Source organism: Scylla paramamosain, chromosome 34 (assembly GCF_035594125.1).
Source record: "Scylla paramamosain isolate STU-SP2022 chromosome 34, ASM3559412v1, whole genome shotgun sequence".
Classification (NCBI taxonomy): domain Eukaryota; kingdom Metazoa; phylum Arthropoda; class Malacostraca; order Decapoda; family Portunidae; genus Scylla; species Scylla paramamosain.
The window spans coordinates 17,373,952-17,399,309 of NC_087184.1; the positions used below are offsets into that span (position 1 = coordinate 17,373,952).

The 25,358-nt window shown below is 40.5% G+C and overlaps 2 protein-coding genes and 2 long non-coding RNA genes across 15 annotated transcripts; 2 read left to right on the forward strand and 2 right to left on the reverse strand.

Moving 5' to 3' along the window:
* Nucleotides 1-785: 785 nt before the first annotated feature.
* On the reverse strand, nt 786-6,257 carry LOC135090325 (uncharacterized). The gene is made up of 7 exons (XM_063987089.1): nt 6,239-6,257; nt 5,583-5,706; nt 4,817-5,021; nt 3,886-4,059; nt 2,533-2,638; nt 1,698-1,857; nt 786-1,141 (listed from the first exon to the last, which is right to left on the reverse strand). The coding sequence occupies exons 2-4, from the start codon at nt 5,700-5,702 to the stop codon at nt 3,929-3,931; spliced, it is 456 nt and encodes a 151-aa protein (XP_063843159.1). The 5' UTR covers nt 5,703-5,706; nt 6,239-6,257; the 3' UTR covers nt 786-1,141; nt 1,698-1,857; nt 2,533-2,638; nt 3,886-3,928.
* Nucleotides 6,258-8,529: 2,272 nt separating this feature from the next.
* Nucleotides 8,530-12,558, forward strand: LOC135090327 (uncharacterized). 3 transcript variants are annotated; one of them, XR_010261868.1, is made up of 6 exons: nt 8,530-8,890; nt 10,060-10,248; nt 10,327-10,483; nt 10,635-10,839; nt 11,183-11,358; nt 12,114-12,558. It is a non-coding gene; the product is annotated as an uncharacterized LOC135090327 (long non-coding RNA). The 3 variants fall into 3 exon arrangements; XR_010261867.1 differs by having other exon boundaries at nt 8,532-8,888; nt 10,064-10,248; XR_010261866.1 differs by having other exon boundaries at nt 8,625-8,739.
* A 458-nt stretch (nt 12,559-13,016) lies between these two features.
* LOC135090323 (uncharacterized) lies at nt 13,017-22,229 on the reverse strand. 10 transcript variants are annotated; one of them, XM_063987073.1, is made up of 8 exons: nt 21,632-22,229; nt 18,937-19,022; nt 17,797-17,920; nt 17,021-17,225; nt 16,090-16,263; nt 14,738-14,843; nt 13,931-14,090; nt 13,017-13,372 (listed from the first exon to the last, which is right to left on the reverse strand). In XM_063987073.1, exons 3-5 carry the CDS (start codon nt 17,914-17,916, stop codon nt 16,133-16,135), a joined length of 456 nt encoding a protein of 151 aa, XP_063843143.1. In that variant the 5' UTR covers nt 17,917-17,920; nt 18,937-19,022; nt 21,632-22,229; the 3' UTR covers nt 13,017-13,372; nt 13,931-14,090; nt 14,738-14,843; nt 16,090-16,132. The 10 variants fall into 10 exon arrangements, with proteins under 10 accessions (XP_063843143.1, XP_063843141.1, XP_063843144.1 ...); XM_063987071.1 differs by having other exon boundaries at nt 21,513-22,229; XM_063987074.1 differs by lacking the exon at nt 21,632-22,229 and adding an exon at nt 20,204-20,275.
* On the forward strand, nt 21,082-24,975 carry LOC135090328 (uncharacterized). Its single transcript, XR_010261869.1, has 6 exons — nt 21,082-21,186; nt 22,477-22,665; nt 22,744-22,900; nt 23,052-23,256; nt 23,600-23,775; nt 24,531-24,975. It is a non-coding gene; the product is annotated as an uncharacterized LOC135090328 (long non-coding RNA).
* Nucleotides 24,976-25,358: the final 383 nt, after the last annotated feature.

Consider the following 25,358-nt stretch of genomic DNA (forward strand, 5'->3'; position numbering starts at 1 on the left):
CACACCTGCCATTTGTACTGTTATGCTGTAGTGTTCTGTCATTTTTTTCCTCTTTTATCCTAGAACCGTTTTTGGTCATTCATGTTTCTAAAAATTATTATACAAAAATGTTGAGCTTAATATGTTTGGTGTAGTTTTTTGTAACATGTGTTATTATTGTTAATGTGTGTGGTTCCCCTCAGGAAGAATGTTGCAGTATTAGCAGTAATGTTACAGCCAATGGAAGTGTCTGTATTGTGCTTTGGTGGGAGGTTAATTTGATGTATTTTTAGAGTTGTGCAGGATATTATAGCAAGCCCTCAAAATAAAGAAAATAACTATAGAAAACACTCTTTGTATTGAAAACACCACTACAGAGAAATCTCTAATGAAACAGGAAACCCTACATTCAGTACTGTGTGGTTGTTGCAGTAACACTGAGCTAAATGCCTTTTGGATGGTTGTACACTAAAAATAATGTAAAAATGCCTATAAACAACTGTCCCTGCATTAAAAACCTTTCATCATAAAATTACACACAAGATACTCAACCAGTGCATGAATGTTCAAGCGGTACCATTTGCTCCCTTCTGCACAGCTTGCAGCAACACTTCTGGCGCTGCATAGTGAACAGTGAAGCACGGTGTCTTCGTGCTGCCATCCTTTTCCTTGTCAGGCATCAAATGTGCAAACCCAAAATCCACAATCTTAATAACTGAATCTTCAGAAGAATCCTTGAACAAGAGATTCCGTGAAAAGATGTTTAGATTAGAATGGCCTCGGAGAAGGATAATATCTGAATGGAATAAATTCATACTTTTTATTATAAAGGCCATACAAATGATGGAGATCAATAATATTCCATGCAATAAATTCTTTAAAATAAGCAGATGGAAAATCAATGCAAAAAAAATTCCTTTTTTTACCTTTCCTTTCTTTTCTTTTCTGTCTATCCTCAACACCAACCCTTTTCACCCCTGTCTGGCTTTAGGTCTCCGTGAACACTGATGCTTTTCCTGTGCACGTAGTGAACTGCTGACACCAGGTTCCTCACGACGACGGAAGCCCGAGGCGAGCCTCTGTGAACCTCTCGTGTTTCCTGATCCTCTGAGGCAGCCAGCTCTCCACCTCCAAGGAGCTGCATCACAATGTAGGTGTGTGCCTGTGAAACCAACATGAATTAGATACAGGCATACAATGATTAAATGCAAGGAAAAGAAAATAATATGATCTTAAACTAATTGTTACTTAAACTGTTACTGATAAATCCTGTTGTTTTATATTGTAATTCTACACAGTAAAAATATAGATTTGAAAATATACTTTGTAAACCTCAGTAACTTCCACTACAGCCCATTAAACTAGAACCATGAAAACATCCTTGAAAACCCCAGTAACTTGCACTACAGCCTGTTAGACTAGAACCATGAAAACACCCTTGAAAACCCCAGTAACTTCCACTACACCCTGTTAAACAAAAACCATGAAAACACCCTTGAAAACCCCAGTAACTTCCACTACACCCTGTTAAACAAGAACCATGAAAAACACCCTTGAAAACCTCAGTAACTTCCACTACACCCTGTTAAACTCGAACCATGAAAACACCCTTGAAAACACACACACAGGCAACCCTTTCCCGGCCACACACACACACAAACCCTCTCCAACACACACACACACACACACACACACACAAACCCCAGAACACACCATACCTAATTGGCAGTTGCTTTTTCAGTTCCAGTCTTAACACTTCGCATAAACCCTCTCTGTGTAATTGCCATGACCAGGCCCAGGAAGGAAAACTTGCGGTCCTGCGCCAACGAGTCGTAACTATGCTTGTGGTGGGTCGCGAAGATCAGCGTTAACTCCAGGCTGGAATACAGGAACAGGTAGAGGAAGTAAACTCGGCTAAGTTGTATTAATTTCATGCGTTCTACAGAGAGAGAGAAAGACAGATGTTTATGAATGAAGGGAGAGGAGGAGGAGGAGGAACGGGAGGTAGTGTGTGTGTGTGTGTGTGTGTGTGTGTGTGTGTGTGTGTGTGTGTGTGTGTGTGTGTGTGTGTGTGTGTGTGTGTGTGTGTGTGTGTGTGTGTGTGTGTGTGTGTATGAATGAAGGGAGAGGAGGAGGAGGAACAGGAGGTGGTGTGTGTGTGTGTGTGTGTGTGTGTGTGTGTGTGTGTGTGTGTGTGTGTGTGTGTGTGTGTGTGTGTGTGTGTGTGTGTGTGTGTGTGTGTGTGTGTGTATGAATGAAGGGAGAGGAGGAGGAGGAGGAACGGGAGGTGGTGTGTGTGTGTGTGTGTGTGTGTGTGTGTGTGTGTGTGTGTGTGTGTGTGTGTGTGTGTGTGTGTGTGTGTGTGTGTGTGTGTGTGTGTGTGTGTGTGTGTGTGTGTGTGTGTGTGTGTGTGTGTGTGTGTGTGTTTCAGGAGTAAACATAAGGGAATATTTGCTAGTACACACACACACACACACACACACACACACACACACACTACTACAAACACGAACAAACACACAATACTGAACATACAAACACACACACACACACCTTCTCTGCCCAGGCCCTTGACACAGCTGACGGAGAACAGAGCCCTAGGATTGATCACCTCCCAAGCCTCGGTCAAACTGGCACCGATGTCCCTCCTCCTTCTGCCCTGCGGTGGAAGAACAAGACACAAATCTGACTCACACACGAAGAGACAACAGCGAACGTAAACAAACAGTGTTGCCAACTCAGGGAAAGGGAGTTTTACTGTACAAGGGATAAAATACAAGTGAATCACCATGGAAACACCCTTTGAAAACCCACAGTAACTTCCACTACAGCCTTGATAACACTACTTACCCTAGATCACCCCCAAACACCCCTATATAACCCTGAAACACCACCAAGACACCATTAAACACCCCAAAACAAACTATTTACCTCAAAACACTTGCAAAACACTCCCAAAACAAAATTAAACACCCCAAAACACACTATTTACCTCAAAACACTTGCAAAACACTCTCAAAACACCATTAAACACCCCAAAACACACTATTTACCTCAAAAACTTGCAAAACACTCCCAAAACACCATTAAACACCCAAAAACAGACAATTTACCTCAAAACACTTGAAAAAACACCCCCAAAACACCTCCAAAACCCCAATAATACCCAAAAAGACAATTTACCTCAAAACACTTGAAAAAACACCTCCAAAACCCCAATAATACCCAAAAAAGACAATTTACCTCAAAACACTTGCAAAAACACCCCCAAAACATCTCCAAAACCCAAAAAATACCCAAAAAAGACAATTTACCTCAAAACACTTGCAAAAACACCCCCAAAACACCTCCAAAACCCCAATAATACCCAAAAAACTGACAAAAACAGACAAATATACCCAAAAACAGACAATTTACCTCAAAACACTTGAAAAAACACCCCAAAACACCTCCAAAACACCCCAAAATATCTCAAAACATTCCTAAACACACAAACAGGAGTGTAATGAATTAATAAGTGAAAGAAAGCAAGAGAATGTAAACAAACAGATGATAATGAAAAGAAAAGTGATTTAAATGAGATTGTTAAGATGTTTTGATGGTTTATGGTAAGGAAAATGAGAGAAAGGGTTTGTAATGAATAGAAAGGGTTTGTAATGATGACAGAAAGGAAGGAATAAGAGGGAAAAGTAAAGAAATGAGGAAAGGAAAGAGAAAATGATGCTTTACTCACAATGCACCTCTCTTTAACAACATTCAGAGACACAAGGAAATACAAACAAATTACAAAATAAGCAAAGAAAGAAAAAATGAAAGGAAAAAAAAAAATAAGCAAAAATTATACAAAAACAAAAAAAATATACATAATAAAAAAAAAAAAAAAATGACACACACACACACACACACCTCAGGCAGCGATTCCTGGAAGAAGACAGCAAAGAATATTATGTTAGCCACAGTGAGAGTGCGTGCGTAGACAGCCGAGGCCGCGAACCACCCAGTACTTCCCCAGCGGGAGAACGCAGCCCCCACAGTGTGCCCGACGGTGAAGCCTATGCTGAATGTCACGCCAATCAGTGCCTGTGGGTTGAGGGGAGGTTAGGAGAGGGTAGGCTGGTTAGGTTAGGTTAGGACACACCAACAACACACCACAATATAAATAAGAAATAAAATAATGCATAAGAAAATAAAAAGTTAAAAAAAGTAAACTAACAATATATTTTAAACTACCACAACACCTTTAAACACCCTCAAAATACTCCAAAACACCCAGAAACACTCCAAAAACACACCAAAACACTCTCAAAATAACCCAAAACACACCAAAACATCCCAAAATACCCCAAAACACTCCAAAAACACACCAAAACACCTTCAAAACACTCCAAAAACATACCAAAATACTCCAAAAATACTCCTAAACATCTCAAAACACATCAAAACATTCCAAAAACATCCCAAAACACTTTAAAACACACCAAAAATCCCAAAACACCTCCACAACACCACAAAACACTTCAAAACACCCCTTAACCACCCCAAAACACATCAAAACACTTCACAACACACCAAAAACACCCCAAAACACCCCAAAAACACCTGAAGACTCCCTCAGAACACTGAAATAGAATAAAACACAAAATAACAATAATAAAGAAAACAAGCTGCAATATTGAACAGCAGGAACACAAACAAACACACACACACACCCTGTAAACAAACAAACAAACAAAAAATAAATAAATAGATAATAGGATAAAAAAATTGAAAAAATAATAATAAAAACAAGCTAAAAATATATAAACCAATACAAAACACAACAAACCCACTTAATTACCAAACAAGACAGAATGGAACCTCGCAGCGAAACCGATGATATGCTGGTAATAAGTCACACAGGAGAGCTGAGAGGAATACAAGCCGCTGGTGTTGTGCTTGGAGTAACAGTCGAGGAGAGCAGGAGACACGGGCAGCACCACCTTCAAGCCGAGCAGGTCCAGGATCAGACTGCCGAATAACACCTTGCTTGTCCGTGTGTTCCTCTGTGGGTGTTAGGTTAGGTTAGGTTACGTTAGGTTAAGTGAGGTTAGGTTATGTTAGGTTAAGTGAGGTTAGGTTAAGTGAGGTTAGGTTAGGTTAGGTTAAGTTACGTTAGGTTAGGTTAAGTGAGGTTAAGTGAGGTTAGGTTAAGTTAGGTTAGGTTAGGTTAAGAGGTTAGGTTAAAAGAGGTTAGGTTAAGTTAGGTTAGGTTAGGTTAAGTTAAGTTAGGTTAAAAGAGGTTAGGCTAAGTTATGTTAGGTTAAGTTAGCTTATGTTAGGTTAGGTTAGGTTAAGTGAGGTCTTTTTTATCTTTTATTTTTTCTCAGTATTTTTTTCTTATTGTACTTAGTTCCCTTTGACCAGTGTCCCTCCTATATATACAAAAAATAAAACAAAATAAATAAATAAATAAATAAAGTAAAACAAGAACATTTTTACGACTTTAAATCATTTTCCCGACACACTTGTGCATGGAGGCAGTGTTGCACGAGTGTTGAGTGACAAATATTGCATCTCAGCTTAGCAACACACACCAACACACACCAACACAACACCCTGCTCACCTTCTCCTTGATGTCCACAGCCTGTACTGCCCCTCTGTCCCTGCCGTCCACCTCACCACCACTGCCGCCGCCACCGCCATCGCTGCCGCCAACTTGCTTGCCGGATCGGAGGGTTGCCATTGCTCTGAAAGTTACATTAGGTTTGGTTAAGTGGGGCCGTGGGAAGAGGATGTAGGTTAGGTTAGGTTTGGTTAGGCTAGGTTATGTTAGGTTTGGCTAGGTTTCTTTAGGTTAGGTTAGGTGAGGTTAGGTTAGGTTAGGTTAGGTAAGGCTTGGCTAGGTTAGGCTTGCTTAGGTAAGGTTTGGCTAGGTTAGGTTAGGTTAGGTTTAAATTTGAGGTAATATTTTAGTCATTTTCTCTCTCACCACCAAAATTTTCCCACTGTGTAAACTTTGTTAATATTTTTTACCTGAAGGCTACAAAACACATCACTCGCTTTCCATCCCAGACCTCTAAACACCACCCCTTTCTTCCTTCCTTAGCATCAGCCAGCCAGCCTCTTTGGACTTAAATGAAGGAAACTTTTAAACACGTAGATATAATATAACATTTTCTTCTTCACACACACACACACACACACACACACTGCTTCCGTGACGTGGGAGAGTGAGGAAGAGCGAGAAAGAGTTTTATCACCAGCTGGAAGGAAACTAACGCTTTGTTTACATCTGACAAGAGAAAACGCGGCTGTCACTTCTGTCAACGGGTAACTAATACAAAGCTGAGAGAGAGAGAGAGAGAGAGAGAGAGAGAGAGAGAGAGAGAGAGAGAGAGAGAGAGAGAGAGAGAGAGAGAGAGAGAGAGAGAGAGAGAGAGAGAGAGAGATTGTCATATAACCATTTTATACTCAAGATAATAAAAGACAGCAAGCGTTTAATTATTAATTTTCCAACTTTCTTCGCTTGCCTAAACTTTCTTCCACACTGCTGGTGGTGATGGTGGTGGTGGTGGTGGTCTTCCTGCTTCCCTATTTCGTCCCTCTACATTTGTATCTTAAAAGAAAAAAAGATCGTATTACTGAATCAACACCAATGAACGCTTAACCTTACCTAACCTAAAGTGTACCTCTGTTTTTACCCTCTACCTATCACTACAACCTCCAGTACCTTCCCCTGCTAGGACTCCAACACCAGAACACCTCGTACAGACCCAGACATCCCACACACGTGCATCTAGAAGCTTCATACATCACAACACACGCTATAACACCCCTGACACGCTTCTACTATCACAGTCCCCCCTTAAACACTCCAGAACCTTTTATTTTACCTCCAGCACACCACTTCTACCCTCAAAGACCCAGTACTTATCTGCAACATGCCTATAACATAACCAAAACACCTCAAAAGCAACTCCAACCACACTAAAACACCTTAAAACACCTTAAACACTCCTAAACGCACAAAAAACACCCTAAACACATCGAAAGTGCACCAAAATATCCCCAAACACACTTAAAATACTCCAAAACTCACCCAATTGACTTTAAACGCATCGAAAACACACCGTACCTACCCAAAACACACTCAAACTCATCCACAACATCCCAGAACACACTTAAAACATCCCAAAACACTGAAAACGGCCCAAAACACACTTAAAACACCCCAAAACACACCCAGACTGACCTAAAATACCCACAAACGCACCCAAAACGCACCCGTATCCACACAAAACACACCCGAACTCATCCATAACATCCCAAAATACACTTGAAACATCCCAAAACATTGAAAACAGTCCAAAGCACACTTAAAGCACTCATAAACAAGCCTAAGACACCCCAAAACACACCAGGAACGCTAAATATTGACTCAAACATCACCAAATCCCTAAAACACACACTTCAACACCCTTTCAACACCTCCAGACACACTGCAACACTCCCTAAACACCTCCAGACACACTCCAACACCTCTTAAACACACCAAATACACTGGAAGCACTGTCAGGGAAGACAAATACTACCAAGACAGACAGGGCAGCAGGGAAAATTAAGCTAAATATTGTTTTCTTATCATTTTTCTGTTTTACCACCTCCTCTATTCCTTCTCCCTTCCTCTTCCTCCTCTATTTCTCTTATTTTCTTACTCATTCTACTCTTATCTACACGTCTGAGTTTAGAAACACGTGGAAACACCAGGAAAACACTGCAAAGTACGATAATTATTACCGAGGAGACAGCGGAGCCGATCAAGGTCCCGGGTCCATGATGGCGGCCGTGACGTCACGGCAATTTTACGTACCGTAACGGATTTCATTTCGAAATTGACCCCTCGAAAAAATGGAGCTAGGCTGGAATGCCTTATATATTCTGACTTGACAAATACTTAAAATAATATTCACAATATTAAAACAGCTCTAGCCTGAGTAGTATTTAAAAAATATCCAAATGAAATATGGAAAAAGTGTTGAAATATTCGGCACCATTTAAATCATTGAAAAGTCCACAACATTTGAATTTTTAGGAACGTAAAAATTTTTAAAAAATCTGAACTATCATCTTACACAATCAAAAGTGACCTGGAACAAGAAGTAAACAAATAAAACCGAAATTGTGTAAAAACCAAGTGTTGAACCTAAATACGATTAAAAACCACTGAAAAGTCCACCTATTTTGACTCAACAACAAGATAAAACACTTTAAAACATACAAACTATTTTTTCAAGCAATGAAAAGTTAGTTACAAGCTCAAATAGAGAGACAATAACACAAAAAGTGTTGTAATAACAACTTTTAACAGGACCATAAACCATTTTTAAAGTCCACTTATTTCTCTCAACAGGAACCAAAAAACAATTTAAAAATCATAAGCAATTTTTAGAAATACAAAAGACGTAGTTAGAACGTGAAATAAAAAATCAAGTTTGTCAAAATACTGCTAAAAAAACACCCCGCATTTTCGGCAAGCAACACAAAATTGAACACAACTCAACACAAGCCACGAAAATACTTCTAAAGCAAATAATTATTTTTATAAACCATAAAAAACATGCTATACCAGCAGAATAAAGAAGTTAAGAAAAAAATAAAAAAATATTGGAACCCACAGGTTGAAGCAGGTTGGCAGAGGTAGCCAGGCATCATGGCGGCCCTTGTCAGTGGAGAGAACGGCCGCTATTTTGCCTGTTATTCTTCCATCGTAACTAAATGAGGCAATGGCAGATATATCTAGATAGCGGATATGAAAGCCTAGTTATGTGGCTCCACTTAGTGACGTGTTAGACTTACAATAAGTGAGAAATGAAGCAGATATTGGCGGACAAATGGGGAAGGCTGCCTCCACCTCAGCTGATAACATTAAGTGTATTTTTTTGACGTTTTTATAATTCCTGTCATGGTTAATTAGTAAGAGTTTTGTGGTGGAGGCTTGGAGCGCTTGTGGCACCGTGGAATGCTGGGTCACGTCAATATATTCCTAACCAGGTGCAAAAACATGAAATACGAGGCTCAACAATAAACAGTAAGGTTAACCACTGACCTGACAGCCCTGTGTTGTTGTTGTAGTGGGTGACACGTAACAACACTATCACAGTTACCGCCTGTTACATCACACTGTGCAAATTAGCTGGCTGGACAAGTGGTGGGCGGGTTTTTTACCAATATTAGCCTTGGTGGCCCTGTAGGCACCTCCAGGCAGGCACCAAGCTTGCACCAGCACACGCAGGCACCCACGGCCCTGTCACTGTCTTGTTCTGCCAAAATACATTAAATGAAGCCACAGTTTATGGCACCCTTTGAACACAGTGCCTTTCTGAGTTACGTCTGGTACTGTGTTGTCCTCCCTTGGCCTGCTCTGCACAGTACGGACACAAACCTATCCACAACACACTTTTACCTTTCAATAACAACCACCAACTTCTTTTATATTATACTAAACTAATGGAAAATTAAATATAAAGAATTATAAGCGTGTAAAAATAAATCTCAGGCCATTATAACTGTAATTGTCAAAGTATCTAGATGTTACTGATTGAAGCGCCAAATTCAAACTGTTCCTGGCGGAGCTTACACTGCAATGTCTCGTCCCTTGTGTGGCGTAATGTGAAATCATTGAAAAGCTTGTGTGAATTGAAGGCTTGGCTTAATACTGTGTTATATCTCAGCTTATCATTATTAAGTATTTACCATTTGACGTTAAAAAACAACAATACTTCACAGAGATATCCAAGTATAACAGAGGCTTCCATACTGTAGTTAATGATCAACAGAGAATTACCAGCCTTTCTCTGTGTGTCAAGGAGAGCCCTTAGGGAAACGTTCGTGTGCGTGTGTGTGTGGTATGGAAAGATATAATTGCTTAAGTACAGCCTCTCTCTCTCTCTCTCTCTCTCTCTCTCTCTCTCTCTCTCTCTCTCTCTCTCTCTCTCTCTCTCTCTCTCTACGTATTTTGCCTGTCTGCCCTCGTGTGTGTGTGTGTGTGTGTGTGTGTGTATCTCATTTATTTATTTAAGTTATTTTTCTTCTTCACGCAGATAGTAATTGACGAACACAACACACCACGTGGAGAGAAGCAAGGTGTGGAGTACCCAAGCCTCTCACAGTCCATGCTAGTAGACTCACCCTGCATGTGGAAATCTCCCAAAATGCACGGAGGTTATTCCAGAGCTGCAGGACAGAGTACTTGAGGCCATTGGTGAACAGAAAGCTGAGGTTGAACAAAGGTAGAGTAAAGATTACACTGACATTTGGGACATTGACATTGTTTGTTACCAGTATTATGTTGATTCCTTTTATTTCAGCCAAGAATTGATAGCTGCCCAAGGTGTAAGCAAGATTCACAATGATGAGGTCATTGTGACGTGTGCAATGTGTCCACTGGTCTTGGCCTTCCTGACCAAGGCAGCCACACAAAGGAAATTCCACGTTATTGTTGCCGAACGTGCCCCTAAATATGATGTAAGGTGTTTTATGCGTCTCTTTCCCGTCATCGTGTCTGATGTGCACAATACATAACACAGGGACTGCCACGTGTAGGGGTGATGGCTTCTTGCAGCTTCCTTTATTTTATTATGTTCTTATGTTCTCAATACATCTTTTACTTGTGCAGGGTCACCCAGTGGCAAAAGCTTTATGTACTGCTGGAATTGAGACAACATTAATTCAAGACTCTGCAGTGTTCCCCATCATGTCACGTGTCAACAAGGTCATCAAAGGTCATCGTTGGCACCGAGACGGTGGTGACCAACGGAGGCATTGAGACCTTTGTTGGTGCAGCCTCTCTTGCCTCACCACCAAAGTTTTATTCTGTTCCAGTAAGTTTTATTTGTTAGTCATTATCCTGATACCTCTTTCAGTGGGGCAGTATTTGAAACATATTTACTGTTGCAAATTGAACAGGGAAGGTATCACAAAAGTACATACCATTTTATTCTCACAGAAATTCTTGATTCCAGTTTTTGATACATTCCTTTTCCACATGTTTATTTCGTGTAGGTGGATATACATTCCTCGTGTTGAGTGTTGGATGGTCCTTTCTCAAACCTCAACCTGTTGTCTCATGTGGAGCTAGATACTATCAGATCAGTACCTATATAATATTGAAAATCATAGCATGAATTGTGCATTTTGCTTATTGTCACAAATCTTCATTTTCAGCTGTATGTGTGCACTCCCACATACAAATTTAGCTTGATGGGCTGTGAAGAAATAAGCCACCAAACCACCACTTCTATTATCCCAGAGGGAACAAAGTTTTGGCCGTCTGTAAATACTGCGCTGGCTCAGCTAGATTACGTTCCTCCAGAAAATGTCACCAGTTTGATAACTAACAAGTGAGTTTGTGTTGTTCATATGACTGTGTGGTCCTTTCAAGGTGTGATGTTGGGGGTTCATTTAATTTTTTCATTTGCTTTCCTTGTTGGGCCTGGGCTGACCTCAGGAGACATCAGTATTTGTCAGCTTTATGCACAAACTGTTATTTAGCACTGTACTTCATCTCCCAGTAAAACTTCTGATCCTAAATGCATCAAATGAAAGGCCTTTATGTTTTACTTATGAGTGAGATAAACAACTTACTCAATTTATTATACAGTAAAATCCCTCTCATCCAGCAGCTTCAAGTATCCGGCACATTTTTCCCCGAGCCTTAAAATCAATAAAAAATCAATGTGTACTCAGAAAATCAATTAAAATTCCCACGCGAGGCATACTCTGTCCCCTTGCCACCACAGCGCACTGCTTCGCGCCACCCACAGCCCACTGCACTGTGTTTACTCAGTGACTCAGTCCCGCGTGTGCACTGTTTATCGCCTGACGCCTTCATCACGCCTAAAGTTGTAGAAAAAAGGAAGTGTGTTGTGCTTACACTTAAGCAGCTGATCAGATCAGCTGATCATTGTTGTGGTAAGATGCGTGAGTGTAGGGTGGTCATTGTGGACACAATTTCACTTCTATTCAAGTATCCGGCACGTCGGCGGTCCCGTTGATGCCGGATAAGAGGGATTTTACTGTACCCTGTTTATCTTGCACATCTACTCACTTAGCTTTAAATAATGGCTGCTGACCATTTAAATCTCTTTTATTTCAGTCGAGGTACTGCACCATCCTACGTGTACCGGCAGCTTAGCGAACTGTACCGTCCCACTTCTTGTGATCTCTAAGGTAACAGCTTTAATCCTTGCAAATAAGGAATAAGAGAAAAGAGACACACCTGCCATTTGTACTGTTATGCTGTAGTGTTCTGTCATTTTTTTCCTCTTTTATCCTAGAACCGTTTTTGGTCATTCATGTTTCTAAAAATTATTATACAAAAATGTTGAGCTTAATATGTTTGGTGTAGTTTTTTGTAACATGTGTTATTATTGTTAATGTGTGTGGTTCCCCTCAGGAAGAATGTTGCAGTATTAGCAGTAATGTTACAGCCAATGGAAGTGTCTGTATTGTGCTTTGGTGGGAGGTTAATTTGATGTATTTTTAGAGTTGTGCAGGATATTATAGCAAGCCCTCAAAATAAAGAAAATAACTATAGAAAACACTCTTTGTATTGAAAACACCACTACAGAGAAATCTCTAATGAAACAGGAAACCCTACATTCAGTACTGTGTGGTTGTTGCAGTAACACTGAGCTAAATGCCTTTTGGATGGTTGTACACTAAAAATAATGTAAAAATGCCTATAAACAACTGTCCCTGCATTAAAAACCTTTCATCATAAAATTACACACAAGATACTCAACCAGTGCATGAATGTTCAAGCGGTACCATTTGCTCCCTTCTGCACAGCTTGCAGCAACACTTCTGGCGCTGCATAGTGAACAGTGAAGCACGGTGTCTTCGTGCTGCCATCCTTTTCCTTGTCAGGCATCAAATGTGCAAACCCAAAATCCACAATCTTAATAACTGAATCTTCAGAAGAATCCTTGAACAAGAGATTCCGTGAAAAGATGTTTAGATTAGAATGGCCTCGGAGAAGGATAATATCTGAATGGAATAAATTCATACTTTTTATTATAAAGGCCATACAAATGATGGAGATCAATAATATTCCATGCAATAAATTCTTTAAAATAAGCAGATGGAAAATCAATGCAAAAAAAAATCCTTTTTTTACCTTTCCTTTCTTTTCTTTTCTGTCTATCCTCAACACCAACCCTTTTCACCCCTGTCTGGCTTTAGGTCTCCGTGAACACTGATGCTTTTCCTGTGCACGTAGTGAACTGCTGACACCAGGTTCCTCACGACGACGGAAGCCCGAGGCGAGCCTCTGTGAACCTCTCGTGTTTCCTGATCCTCTGAGGCAGCCAGCTCTCCACCTCCAAGGAGCTGCATCACAATGTAGGTGTGTGCCTGTGAAACCAACATGAATTAGATACAGGCATACAATGATTAAATGCAAGGAAAAGAAAATAATATGATCTTAAACTAATTGTTACTTAAACTGTTACTGATAAATCCTGTTGTTTTATATTGTAATTCTACACAGTAAAAATATAGATTTGAAAATATACTTTGTAAACCTCAGTAACTTCCACTACAGCCCATTAAACTAGAACCATGAAAACATCCTTGAAAACCCCAGTAACTTGCACTACAGCCTGTTAGACTAGAACCATGAAAACACCCTTGAAAACCCCAGTAACTTCCACTACACCCTGTTAAACAAAAACCATGAAAACACCCTTGAAAACCCCAGTAACTTCCACTACACCCTGTTAAACAAGAACCATGAAAAACACCCTTGAAAACCTCAGTAACTTCCACTACACCCTGTTAAACTCGAACCATGAAAACACCCTTGAAAACACACACACAGGCAACCCTTTCCCGGCCACACACACACACAAACCCTCTCCAACACACACACACACACACACACACACACACAAACCCCAGAACACACCATACCTAATTGGCAGTTGCTTTTTCAGTTCCAGTCTTAACACTTCGCATAAACCCTCTCTGTGTAATTGCCATGACCAGGCCCAGGAAGGAAAACTTGCGGTCCTGCGCCAACGAGTCGTAACTATGCTTGTGGTGGGTCGCGAAGATCAGCGTTAACTCCAGGCTGGAATACAGGAACAGGTAGAGGAAGTAAACTCGGCTAAGTTGTATTAATTTCATGCGTTCTACAGAGAGAGAGAAAGACAGATGTTTATGAATGAAGGGAGAGGAGGAGGAGGAGGAACGGGAGGTAGTGTGTGTGTGTGTGTGTGTGTGTGTGTGTGTGTGTGTGTGTGTGTGTGTGTGTGTGTGTGTGTGTGTGTGTGTGTGTGTGTGTGTGTGTGTGTGTGTATGAATGAAGGGAGAGGAGGAGGAGGAACAGGAGGTGGTGTGTGTGTGTGTGTGTGTGTGTGTGTGTGTGTGTGTGTGTGTGTGTGTGTGTGTGTGTGTGTGTGTGTGTGTGTGTGTGTGTGTATGAATGAAGGGAGAGGAGGAGGAGGAGGAACGGGAGGTGGTGTGTGTGTGTGTGTGTGTGTGTGTGTGTGTGTGTGTGTGTGTGTGTGTGTGTGTGTGTGTGTGTGTGTGTGTGTGTGTGTGTGTGTGTGTGTGTGTGTGTGTGTGTGTGTGTGTGTGTGTGTGTGTGTGTGTGTGTGTTTCAGGAGTAAACATAAGGGAATATTTGCTAGTACACACACACACACACACACACACACACTACTACAAACACAAACAAACACACAATACTGAACATACAAACACACACACACACACCTTCTCTGCCCAGGCCCTTGACACAGCTGACGGAGAACAGAGCCCTAGGATTGATCACCTCCCAAGCCTCGGTCAAACTGGCACCGATGTCCCTCCTCCTTCTGCCCTGCGGTGGAAGAACAAGACACAAATCTGACTCACACACGAAGAGACAACAGCGAACGTAAACAAACAGTGTTGCCAACTCAGGGAAAGGGAGTTTTACTGTACAAGGGATAAAATACAAGTGAATCACCATGGAAACACCCTTTGAAAACCCACAGTAACTTCCACTACAGCCTTGATAACACTACTTACCCTAGATCACCCCCAAACACCCCTATATAACCCTGAAACACCACCAAGACACCATTAAACACCCCAAAACAAACTATTTACCTCAAAACACTTGCAAAACACTCCCAAAACAAAATTAAACACCCCAAAACACACTATTTACCTCAAAACACTTGCAAAACACTCTCAAAACACCATTAAACACCCCAAAACACACTATTTACCTCAAAAACTTGCAAAACACTCCCAAAACACCATTAAACACCCAAAAACAGACAATTTACCTCAAAACACTTGAAAAAACACCCCCAAAACACCTCCAAAACCCCAATAATACCCAAAAAGACAATTTACCTCAAAACACTTGAAAAAACACCTCCAAAACCCCAATAATACCCAAAAAAGACAATTTACCTCAAAACACTTGCAAAAACACCCCCAAAACATCTCCAAAACCCAAAAAATACCCAAAAAAGACAATTTACCTCAAAACACTTGCAAAAACACCCCCAAAACACCTCCAAAACCCCAATAATACCCAAAAAACTGACAAAAACAGACAAATATACCCAAAAACAGACAATTTACCTCAAAACACTTGAAAAAACACCCCAAAACACCTCCAAAACACCCCAAAATATCTCAAAACATTCCTAAACACACAAACAGGAGTGTAATGAATTAATAAGTGAAAGAAAGCAAGAGAATGTAAACAAACAGATGATAATGAAAAGAAAAGTGATTTAAATGAGATTGTTAAGATGTTTTGATGGTTTATGGTAAGGAAAATGAGAGAAAGGGTTTGTAATGAATAGAAAGGGTTTGTAATGATGACAGAAAGGAAGGAATAAGAGGGAAAAGTAAAGAAATGAGGAAAGGAAAGAGAAAATGATGCTTTACTCACAATGCACCTCTCTTTAACAACATTCAGAGACACAAGGAAATACAAACAAATTACAAAATAAGCAAAGAAAGAAAAAATGAAAGGAAAAAAAAAAATAAGCAAAAATTATACAAAAACAAAAAAAATATACATAATAAAAAAAAAAAAAAATGACACACACACACACACACACCTCAGGCAGCGATTCCTGGAAGAAGACAGCAAAGAATATTATGTTAGCCACAGTGAGAGTGCGTGCGTAGACAGCCGAGGCCGCGAACCACCCAGTACTTCCCCAGCGGGAGAACGCAGCCCCCACAGTGTGCCCGACGGTGAAGCCTATGCTGAATGTCACGCCAATCAGTGCCTGTGGGTTGAGGGGAGGTTAGGAGAGGGTAGGCTGGTTAGGTTAGGTTAGGACACACCAACAACACACCACAATATAAATAAGAAATAAAATAATGCATAAGAAAATAAAAAGTTAAAAAAAGTAAACTAACAATATATTTTAAACTACCACAACACCTTTAAACACCCTCAAAATACTCCAAAACACCCAGAAACACTCCAAAAACACACCAAAACACTCTCAAAATAACCCAAAACACACCAAAACATCCCAAAATACCCCAAAACACTCCAAAAACACACCAAAACACCTTCAAAACACTCCAAAAACATACCAAAATACTCCAAAAATACTCCTAAACATCTCAAAACACATCAAAACATTCCAAAAACATCCCAAAACACTTTAAAACACACCAAAAATCCCAAAACACCTCCACAACACCACAAAACACTTCAAAACACCCCTTAACCACCCCAAAACACATCAAAACACTTCACAACACACCAAAAACACCCCAAAACACCCCAAAAACACCTGAAGACTCCCTCAGAACACTGAAATAGAATAAAACACAAAATAACAATAATAAAGAAAACAAGCTGCAATATTGAACAGCAGGAACACAAACAAACACACACACACACCCTGTAAACAAACAAACAAACAAAAAATAAATAAATAGATAATAGGATAAAAAAATTGAAAAAATAATAATAAAAACAAGCTAAAAATATATAAACCAATACAAAACACAACAAACCCACTTAATTACCAAACAAGACAGAATGGAACCTCGCAGCGAAACCGATGATATGCTGGTAATAAGTCACACAGGAGAGCTGAGAGGAATACAAGCCGCTGGTGTTGTGCTTGGAGTAACAGTCGAGGAGAGCAGGAGACACGGGCAGCACCACCTTCAAGCCGAGCAGGTCCAGGATCAGACTGCCGAATAACACCTTGCTTGTCCGTGTGTTCCTCTGTGGGTGTTAGGTTAGGTTAGGTTACGTTAGGTTAAGTGAGGTTAGGTTATGTTAGGTTAAGTGAGGTTAGGTTAAGTGAGGTTAGGTTAGGTTAGGTTAAGTTACGTTAGGTTAGGTTAAGTGAGGTTAAGTGAGGTTAGGTTAAGTTAGGTTAGGTTAAGTTAGGTTAGGTTAGGTTAAGAGGTTAGGTTAAAAGAGGTTAGGTTAAGTTAGGTTAGGTTAAGTTAAGTTAGGTTAAAAGAGGTTAGGCTAAGTTATGTTAGGTTAAGTTAGCTTATGTTAGGTTAGGTTAGGTTAAGTGAGGTCTTTTTTATCTTTTATTTTTTCTCAGTATTTTTTTCTTATTGTACTTAGTTCCCTTTGACCAGTGTCCCTCCTATATATACAAAAAATAAAACAAAATAAATAAATAAATAAATAAAGTAAAACAAGAACATTTTTACGACTTTAAATCATTTTCCCGACACACTTGTGCATGGAGGCAGTGTTGCACGAGTGTTGAGTGACAAATATTGCATCTCAGCTTAGCAACACACACCAACACACACCAACACAACACCCTGCTCACCTTCTCCTTGATGTCCACAGCCTGTACTGCCCCTCTGTCCCTGCCGTCCACCTCACCACCACTGCCGCCGCCACCGCCATCGCTGCCGCCAACTTGCTTGCCGGATCGGAGGGTTGCCATTGCTCTGAAAGTTACATTAGGTTTGGTTAAGTGGGGCCGTGGGAAGAGGATGTAGGTTAGGTTAGGTTTGGTTAGGCTAGGTTATGTTAGGTTTGGCTAGGTTTCTTTAGGTTAGGTTAGGTGAGGTTAGGTTAGGTTAGGTTAGGTAAGGCTTGGCTAGGTTAGGCTTGCTTAGGTAAGGTTTGGCTAGGTTAGGTTAGGTTAGGTTAGGTAAGGCTTGGCTAGGTTAGGCTTGCTTAGGTAAGGTTTGGCTAGGTTAGAATTGCTTAGGTTAGGTTAGGTAAAGTTTGGTTAGGCCAGCTTGGGATTAAGACACGAGATAGCCAGTCTTGGGGAGGAGGAAGCACCAGACAGAAGTTAGGGTAGGCTTCTTTGGGTTAGGCTTGGTTTGATTAGGGTCAGCTGAGGAGTGTGAAGCTCCACCACGTTTGGTTAAATTTGAGGTAATATTTTAGTCATTTTCTCTCTCACCACCAAAATTTTCCCACTGTGTAAACTTTGTTAATATTTTTTACCTGAAGGCTACAAAACACATCACTCGCTTTCCATCCCAGACCCCTAAACACCACCCCTTTCTTCCTTCCTTAGCATCAGCCAGCCAGCCTCTTTGGACTTAAATGAAGGAAACTTTTAAACACGTAGATATAATATAACATTTTCTTCTTCACACACACACACACACACACACACACACACACACACTGCTTCCGTGACGTGGGAGAGTGAGGAAGAGCGAGAAAGAGTTTTATCACCAGCTGGAAGGAAACTAACGCTTTGTTTACATCTGACAAGAGAAAACGCGGCTGTCACTTCTGTCAACGGGTAACTAATACAAAGCTGAGAGAGAGAGAGAGAGAGAGAGAGAGAGAGAGAGAGAGAGAGAGAGAGAGAGAGAGAGAGAGAGAGAGAGAGAGAGAGAGAGAGAGAGAGAGAGAGAGATTGTCATATAACCATTTTATACTCAAGATAATAAAAGACAGCAAGCGTTTAATTATTAATTTTCCAACTTTCTTCGCTTGCCTAAACTTTCTTCCACACTGCTGGTGGTGATGGTGGTGGTGGTGGTGGTCTTCCTGCTTCCCTATTTCGTCCCTCTACATTTGTATCTTAAAAGAAAAAAAGATCGTATTACTGAATCAACACCAATGAACGCTTAACCTTACCTAACCTAAAGTGTACCTCTGTTTTTACCCTCTACCCATCACTACAACCTCCAGTACCTTCCCCTGCTAGGACTCCAACACCAGAACACCTCGTACAGACCCAGACATCCCACACACGTGCATCTAGAAGCTTCATACATCACAACACACGCTATAACACCCCTGACACGCTTCTACTATCACAGTCCCCCCTTAAACACTCCAGAACCTTTTATTTTACCTCCAGCACACCACTTCTACCCTCAAAGACCCAGTACTTATCTGCAACATGCCTATAACATAACCAAAACACCTCAAAAGCAACTCCAACCACACTAAAACACCTTAAAACACCTTAAACACTCCTAAACGCACAAAAAACACCCTAAACACATCGAAAGTGCACCAAAATATCCCCAAACACACTTAAAATACTCCAAAACTCACCCAATTGACTTTAAACGCCTCGAAAACACACCGTACCTACCCAAAACACACTCAAACTCATCCACAACATCCCAGAACACACTTAAAACATCCCAAAACACTGAAAACGGCCCAAAACACACTTAAAACACCCCAAAACACACCCAGACTGACCTAAAATACCCACAAACGCACCCAAAACGCACCCGTATCCACACAAAACACACCCGAACTCATCCATAACATCCCAAAATACACTTGAAACATCCCAAAACATTGAAAACAGTCCAAAGCACACTTAAAGCACTCATAAACAAGCCTAAGACACCCCAAAACACACCAGGAACGCTAAATATTGACTCAAACATCACCAAATCCCTAAAACACACACTTCAACACCCTTTCAACACCTCCAGACACACTGCAACACTCCCTAAACACCTCCAGACACACTCCAACACCTCTTAAACACACCAAATACACTGGAAGCACTGTCAGGGAAGACAAATACTACCAAGACAGACAGGCCAGCAGGGAAAATTAAGCTAAATATTGTTTTCTTATCATTTTTCTGTTTTACCACCTCCTCTATTCCTTCTCCCTTCCTCTTCCTCCTCTATTTCTCTTATTTTCTTACTCATTCTTCTCTTATCTACACGTCTGAGTTTAGAAACACGTGGAAACACCAGGAAAACACTGCAAAGTACGATAATTATTACCGAGGAGACAGCGGAGCCGATCAAGGTCCCGGGTCCATGATGGCGGCCGTGACGTCACGGCAATTTTACGTACCGTAACGGATTTCATTTCGAAATTGACCCCTCGAAAAAATGGAGCTAGGCTGGAATGCCTTATATATTCTGACTTGACAAATACTTAAAATAATATTCACAATATTAAAACAGCTCTAGCCTGAGTAGTATTTAAAAAATATCCAAATGAAATATGGAAAAAGTGTTGAAATATTCGGCACCATTTAAATCATTGAAAAGTCCACAACATTTGAATTTTTAGGAACGTAAAAATTTTTAAAAAATCTGAACTATCATCTTACACAATCAAAAGTGACCTGGAACAAGAAGTAAACAAATAAAACCGAAATTGTGTAAAAACCAAGTGTTGAACCTAAATACGATTAAAAACCACTGAAAAGTCCACCTATTTTGACTCAACAACAAGATAAAACACTTTAAAACATACAAACTATTTTTTCAAGCAATGAAAAGTTAGTTACAAGCTCAAATAGAGAGACAATAACACAAAAAGTGTTGTAATAACAACTTTTAACAGGACCATAAACCATTTTTAAAGTCCACTTATTTCTCTCAACAGGAACCAAAAAACAATTTAAAAATCATAAGCAATTTTTAGAAATACAAAAGACGTAGTTAGAACGTGAAATAAAAAATCAAGTTTGTCAAAATACTGCTAAAAAAACACCCCGCATTTTCGGCAAGCAACACAAAATTGAACACAACTCAACACAAGCCACGAAAATACTTCTAAAGCAAATAATTATTTTTATAAACCATAAAAAACATGCTATACCAGCAGAATAAAGAAGTTAAGAAAAAAATAAAAAAATATTGGAACCCACAGGTTGAAGCAGGTTGGCAGAGGTAGCCAGGCATCATGGCGGCCCTTGTCAGTGGCGAGAACGGCCGCTATTTTGCCTGTTATTCTTCCATCGTAACTAAATGAGGCAATGGCAGATATATCTAGATAGCGGATATGAAAGCCTAGTTATGTGGCTCCACTTAGTGACGTGTTAGACTTACAATAAGTGAGAAATGAAGCAGATATTGGCGGACAAATGGGGAAGGCTGCCTCCACCTCAGCTGATAACATTTAGTGTATTTTTTTGACGTTTTTATAATTCCTGTCATGGTTAATTAGTAAGAGTTTTGTGGTGGAGGCTTGGAGCGCTTGTGGCACCGTGGAATGCTGGGTCACGTCAATATATTCCTAACCAGGTGCAAAAACATGAAATACGAGGCTCAACAATAAACAGTAAGGTTAACCACTGACCTGACAGCCCTGTGTTGTTGTTGTAGTGGGTGACACGTAACAACACTATCACAGTTACCGCCTGTTACATCACACTGTGCAAATTAGCTGGCTGGACAAGTGGTGGGCAGGTTTCTTACCAATATTAGCCTTGGTGGCCCTGTAGGCACCTCCAGGCAGGCACCAAGCTTGCACCAGCACACGCAGGCACCCACGGCCCTGTCACTGTCTTGTTCTGCCAAAATACATTAAATGAAGCCACAGTTTATGGCACCCTTTGAACACAGTGCCTTTCTGAGTTACGTCTGGTACTGTGTTGTCCTCCCTTGGCCTGCTCTGCACAGTACGGACACAAACCTATCCACAACACACTTTTACCTTTCAATAACAACCACCAACTTCTTTTATATTATACTAAACTAATGGAAAATTAAATATAAAGAATTATAAGCGTGTAAAAATAAATCTCAGGCCATTATAACTGTAATTGTCAAAGTATCTAGATGTTACTGATTGAAGCGCCAAATTCAAACTGTTCCTGGCGGAGCTTACACTGCAATGTCTCGTCCCTTGTGTGGCGTAATGTGAAATCATTGAAAAGCTTGTGTGAATTGAAGGCTTGGCTTAATACTGTGTTATATCTCAGCTTATCATTATTAAGTATTTACCATTTGACGTTAAAAAACAACAATACTTCACAGAGATATCCAAGTATAACAGAGGCTTCCATACTGTAGTTAATGATCAACAGAGAATTACCAGCCTTTCTCTGTGTGTCAAGGAGAGCCCTTAGGGAAACGTTCGTGTGCGTGTGTGTGTGTGTGTGTGTGGTATGGAAAGATATAATTGCTTAAGTACAGCCTCTCTCTCTCTCTCTCTCTCTCTACGTATTTTGCCTGTCTGCCCTCGTGTGTGTGTGTGTGTGTGTGTGTGTGTGTGTGTGTATCTCATTTATTTATTTAAGTTATTTTTCTTCTTCACGCAGATAGTAATTGACGAACACAACACACCACGTGGAGAGAAGCAAGGTGTGGAGTACCCAAGCCTCTCACAGTCCATGCTAGTAGACTCACCCTGCATGTGGAAATCTCCCAAAATGCACGGAGGTTATTCCAGAGCTGCAGGACAGAGTACTTGAGGCCATTGGTGAACAGAAAGCTGAGGTTGAACAAAGGTAGAGTAAAGATTACACGGACATTTGGGACATTGACATTGTTTGTTACCAGTATTATGTTGATTCCTTTTATTTCAGCCAAGAATTGATAGCTGCCCAAGGTGTAAGCAAGATTCACAATGATGAGGTCATTGTGACGTGTGCAATGTGTCCACTGGTCTTGGCCTTCCTGACCAAGGCAGCCACACAAAGGAAATTCCACGTTATTGTTGCCGAACGTGCCCCTAAATATGATGTAAGGTGTTTTATGCGTCTCTTTCACGTCATCGTGTCTGATGTGCACAATACATAACACAGGGACTGCCACGTGTAGGGGTGATGGCTTCTTGCAGCTTCCTTTATTTTATTATGTTCTTATGTTCTCAATACATCTTTTACTTGTGCAGGGTCACCCAGTGGCAAAAGCTTTATGTACTGCTGGAATTGAGACAACATTAATTCAAGACTCTGCAGTGTTCCCCATCATGTCACGTGTCAACAAGGTCATCAAAGGTCATCGTTGGCACCGAGACGGTGGTGACCAACGGAGGCATTGAGACCTTTGTTGGTGCAGCCTCTCTTGCCTCACCACCAAAGTTTTATTCTGTTCCAGTAAGTTTTATTTGTTAGTCATTATCCTGATACCTCTTTCAGTGGGGCAGTATTTGAAACATATTTACTGTTGCAAATTGAACAGGGAAGGTATCACAAAAGTACATACCATTTTATTCTCACAGAAATTCTTGATTCCAGTTTTTGATACATTCCTTTTCCACATGTTTATTTCGTGTAGGTGGATATACATTCCTCGTGTTGAGTGTTGGATGGTCCTTTCTCAAACCTCAACCTGTTGTCTCATGTGGAGCTAGATACTATCAGATCAGTACCTATATAATATTGAAAATCATAGCATGAATTGTGCATTTTGCTTATTGTCACAAATCTTCATTTTCAGCTGTATGTGTGCACTCCCACATACAAATTTAGCTTGATGGGCTGTGAAGAAATAAGCCACCAAACCACCACTTCTATTATCCCAGAGGGAACAAAGTTTTGGCCGTCTGTAAATACTGCGCTGGCTCAGCTAGATTACGTTCCTCCAGAAAATGTCACCAGTTTGATAACTAACAAGTGAGTTTGTGTTGTTCATATGACTGTGTGGTCCTTTCAAGGTGTGATGTTGGGGGTTCATTTAATTTTTTCATTTGCTTTCCTTGTTGGGCCTGGGCTGACCTCAGGAGACATCAGTATTTGTCAGCTTTATGCACAAACTGTTATTTAGCACTGTACTTCATCTCCCAGTAAAACTTCTGATCCTAAATGCATCAAATGAAAGGCCTTTATGTTTTACTTATGAGTGAGATAAACAACTTACTCAATTTATTATACAGTAAAATCCCTCTCATCCAGCAGCTTCAAGTATCCGGCACATTTTTCCCCGAGCCTTAAAATCAATAAAAAATCAATGTGTACTCAGAAAATCAATTAAAATTCCCACGCGAGGCATACTCTGTCCCCTTGCCACCACAGCGCACTGCTTCGCGCCACCCACAGCCCACTGCACTGTGTTTACTCAGTGACTCAGTCCCGCGTGTGCACTGTTTATCGCCTGACGCCTTCATCACGCCTAAAGTTGTAGAAAAAAGGAAGTGTGTTGTGCTTACACTTAAGCAGCTGATCAGATCAGCTGATCATTGTTGTGGTAAGATGCGTGAGTGTAGGGTGGTCATTGTGGACACAATTTCACTTCTATTCAAGTATCCGGCACGTCGGCGGTCCCGTTGATGCCGGATAAGAGGGATTTTACTGTACCCTGTTTATCTTGCACATCTACTCACTTAGCTTTAAATAATGGCTGCTGACCATTTAAATCTCTTTTATTTCAGTCGAGGTACTGCACCATCCTACGTGTACCGGCAGCTTAGCGAACTGTACCGTCCCACTTCTTGTGATCTCTAAGGTAACAGCTTTAATCCTTGCAAATAAGGAATAAGAGAAAAGAGACACACCTGCCATTTGTACTGTTATGCTGTAGTGTTCTGTCATTTTTTTCCTCTTTTATCCTAGAACCGTTTTTGGTCATTCATGTTTCTAAAAATTATTATACAAAAATGTTGAGCTTAATATGTTTGGTGTAGTTTTTTGTAACATGTGTTATTATTGTTAATGTGTGTGGTTCCCCTCAGGAAGAATGTTGCAGTATTAGCAGTAATGTTACAGCCAATGGAAGTGTCTGTATTGTGCTTTGGTGGGAGGTTAATTTGATGTATTTTTAGAGTTGTGCAGGATATTATAGCAAGCCCTCAAAATAAAGAAAATAACTATAGAAAACACTCTTTGTATTGAAAACACCACTACAGAGAAATCTCTAATGAAACAGGAAACCCTACATTCAGTACTGTGTGGTTGTTGCAGTAACACTGAGCTAAATGCCTTTTGGATGGTTGTACACTAAAAATAATGTAAAAATGCCTATAAACAACTGTCCCTGCATTAAAAACCTTTCATCATAAAATTACACACAAGATACTCAACCAGTGCATGAATGTTCAAGCGGTACCATTTGCTCCCTTCTGCACAGCTTGCAGCAACACTTCTGGCGCTGCATAGTGAACAGTGAAGCACGGTGTCTTCGTGCTGCCATCCTTTTCCTTGTCAGGCATCAAATGTGCAAACCCAAAATCCACAATCTTAATAACTGAATCTTCAGAAGA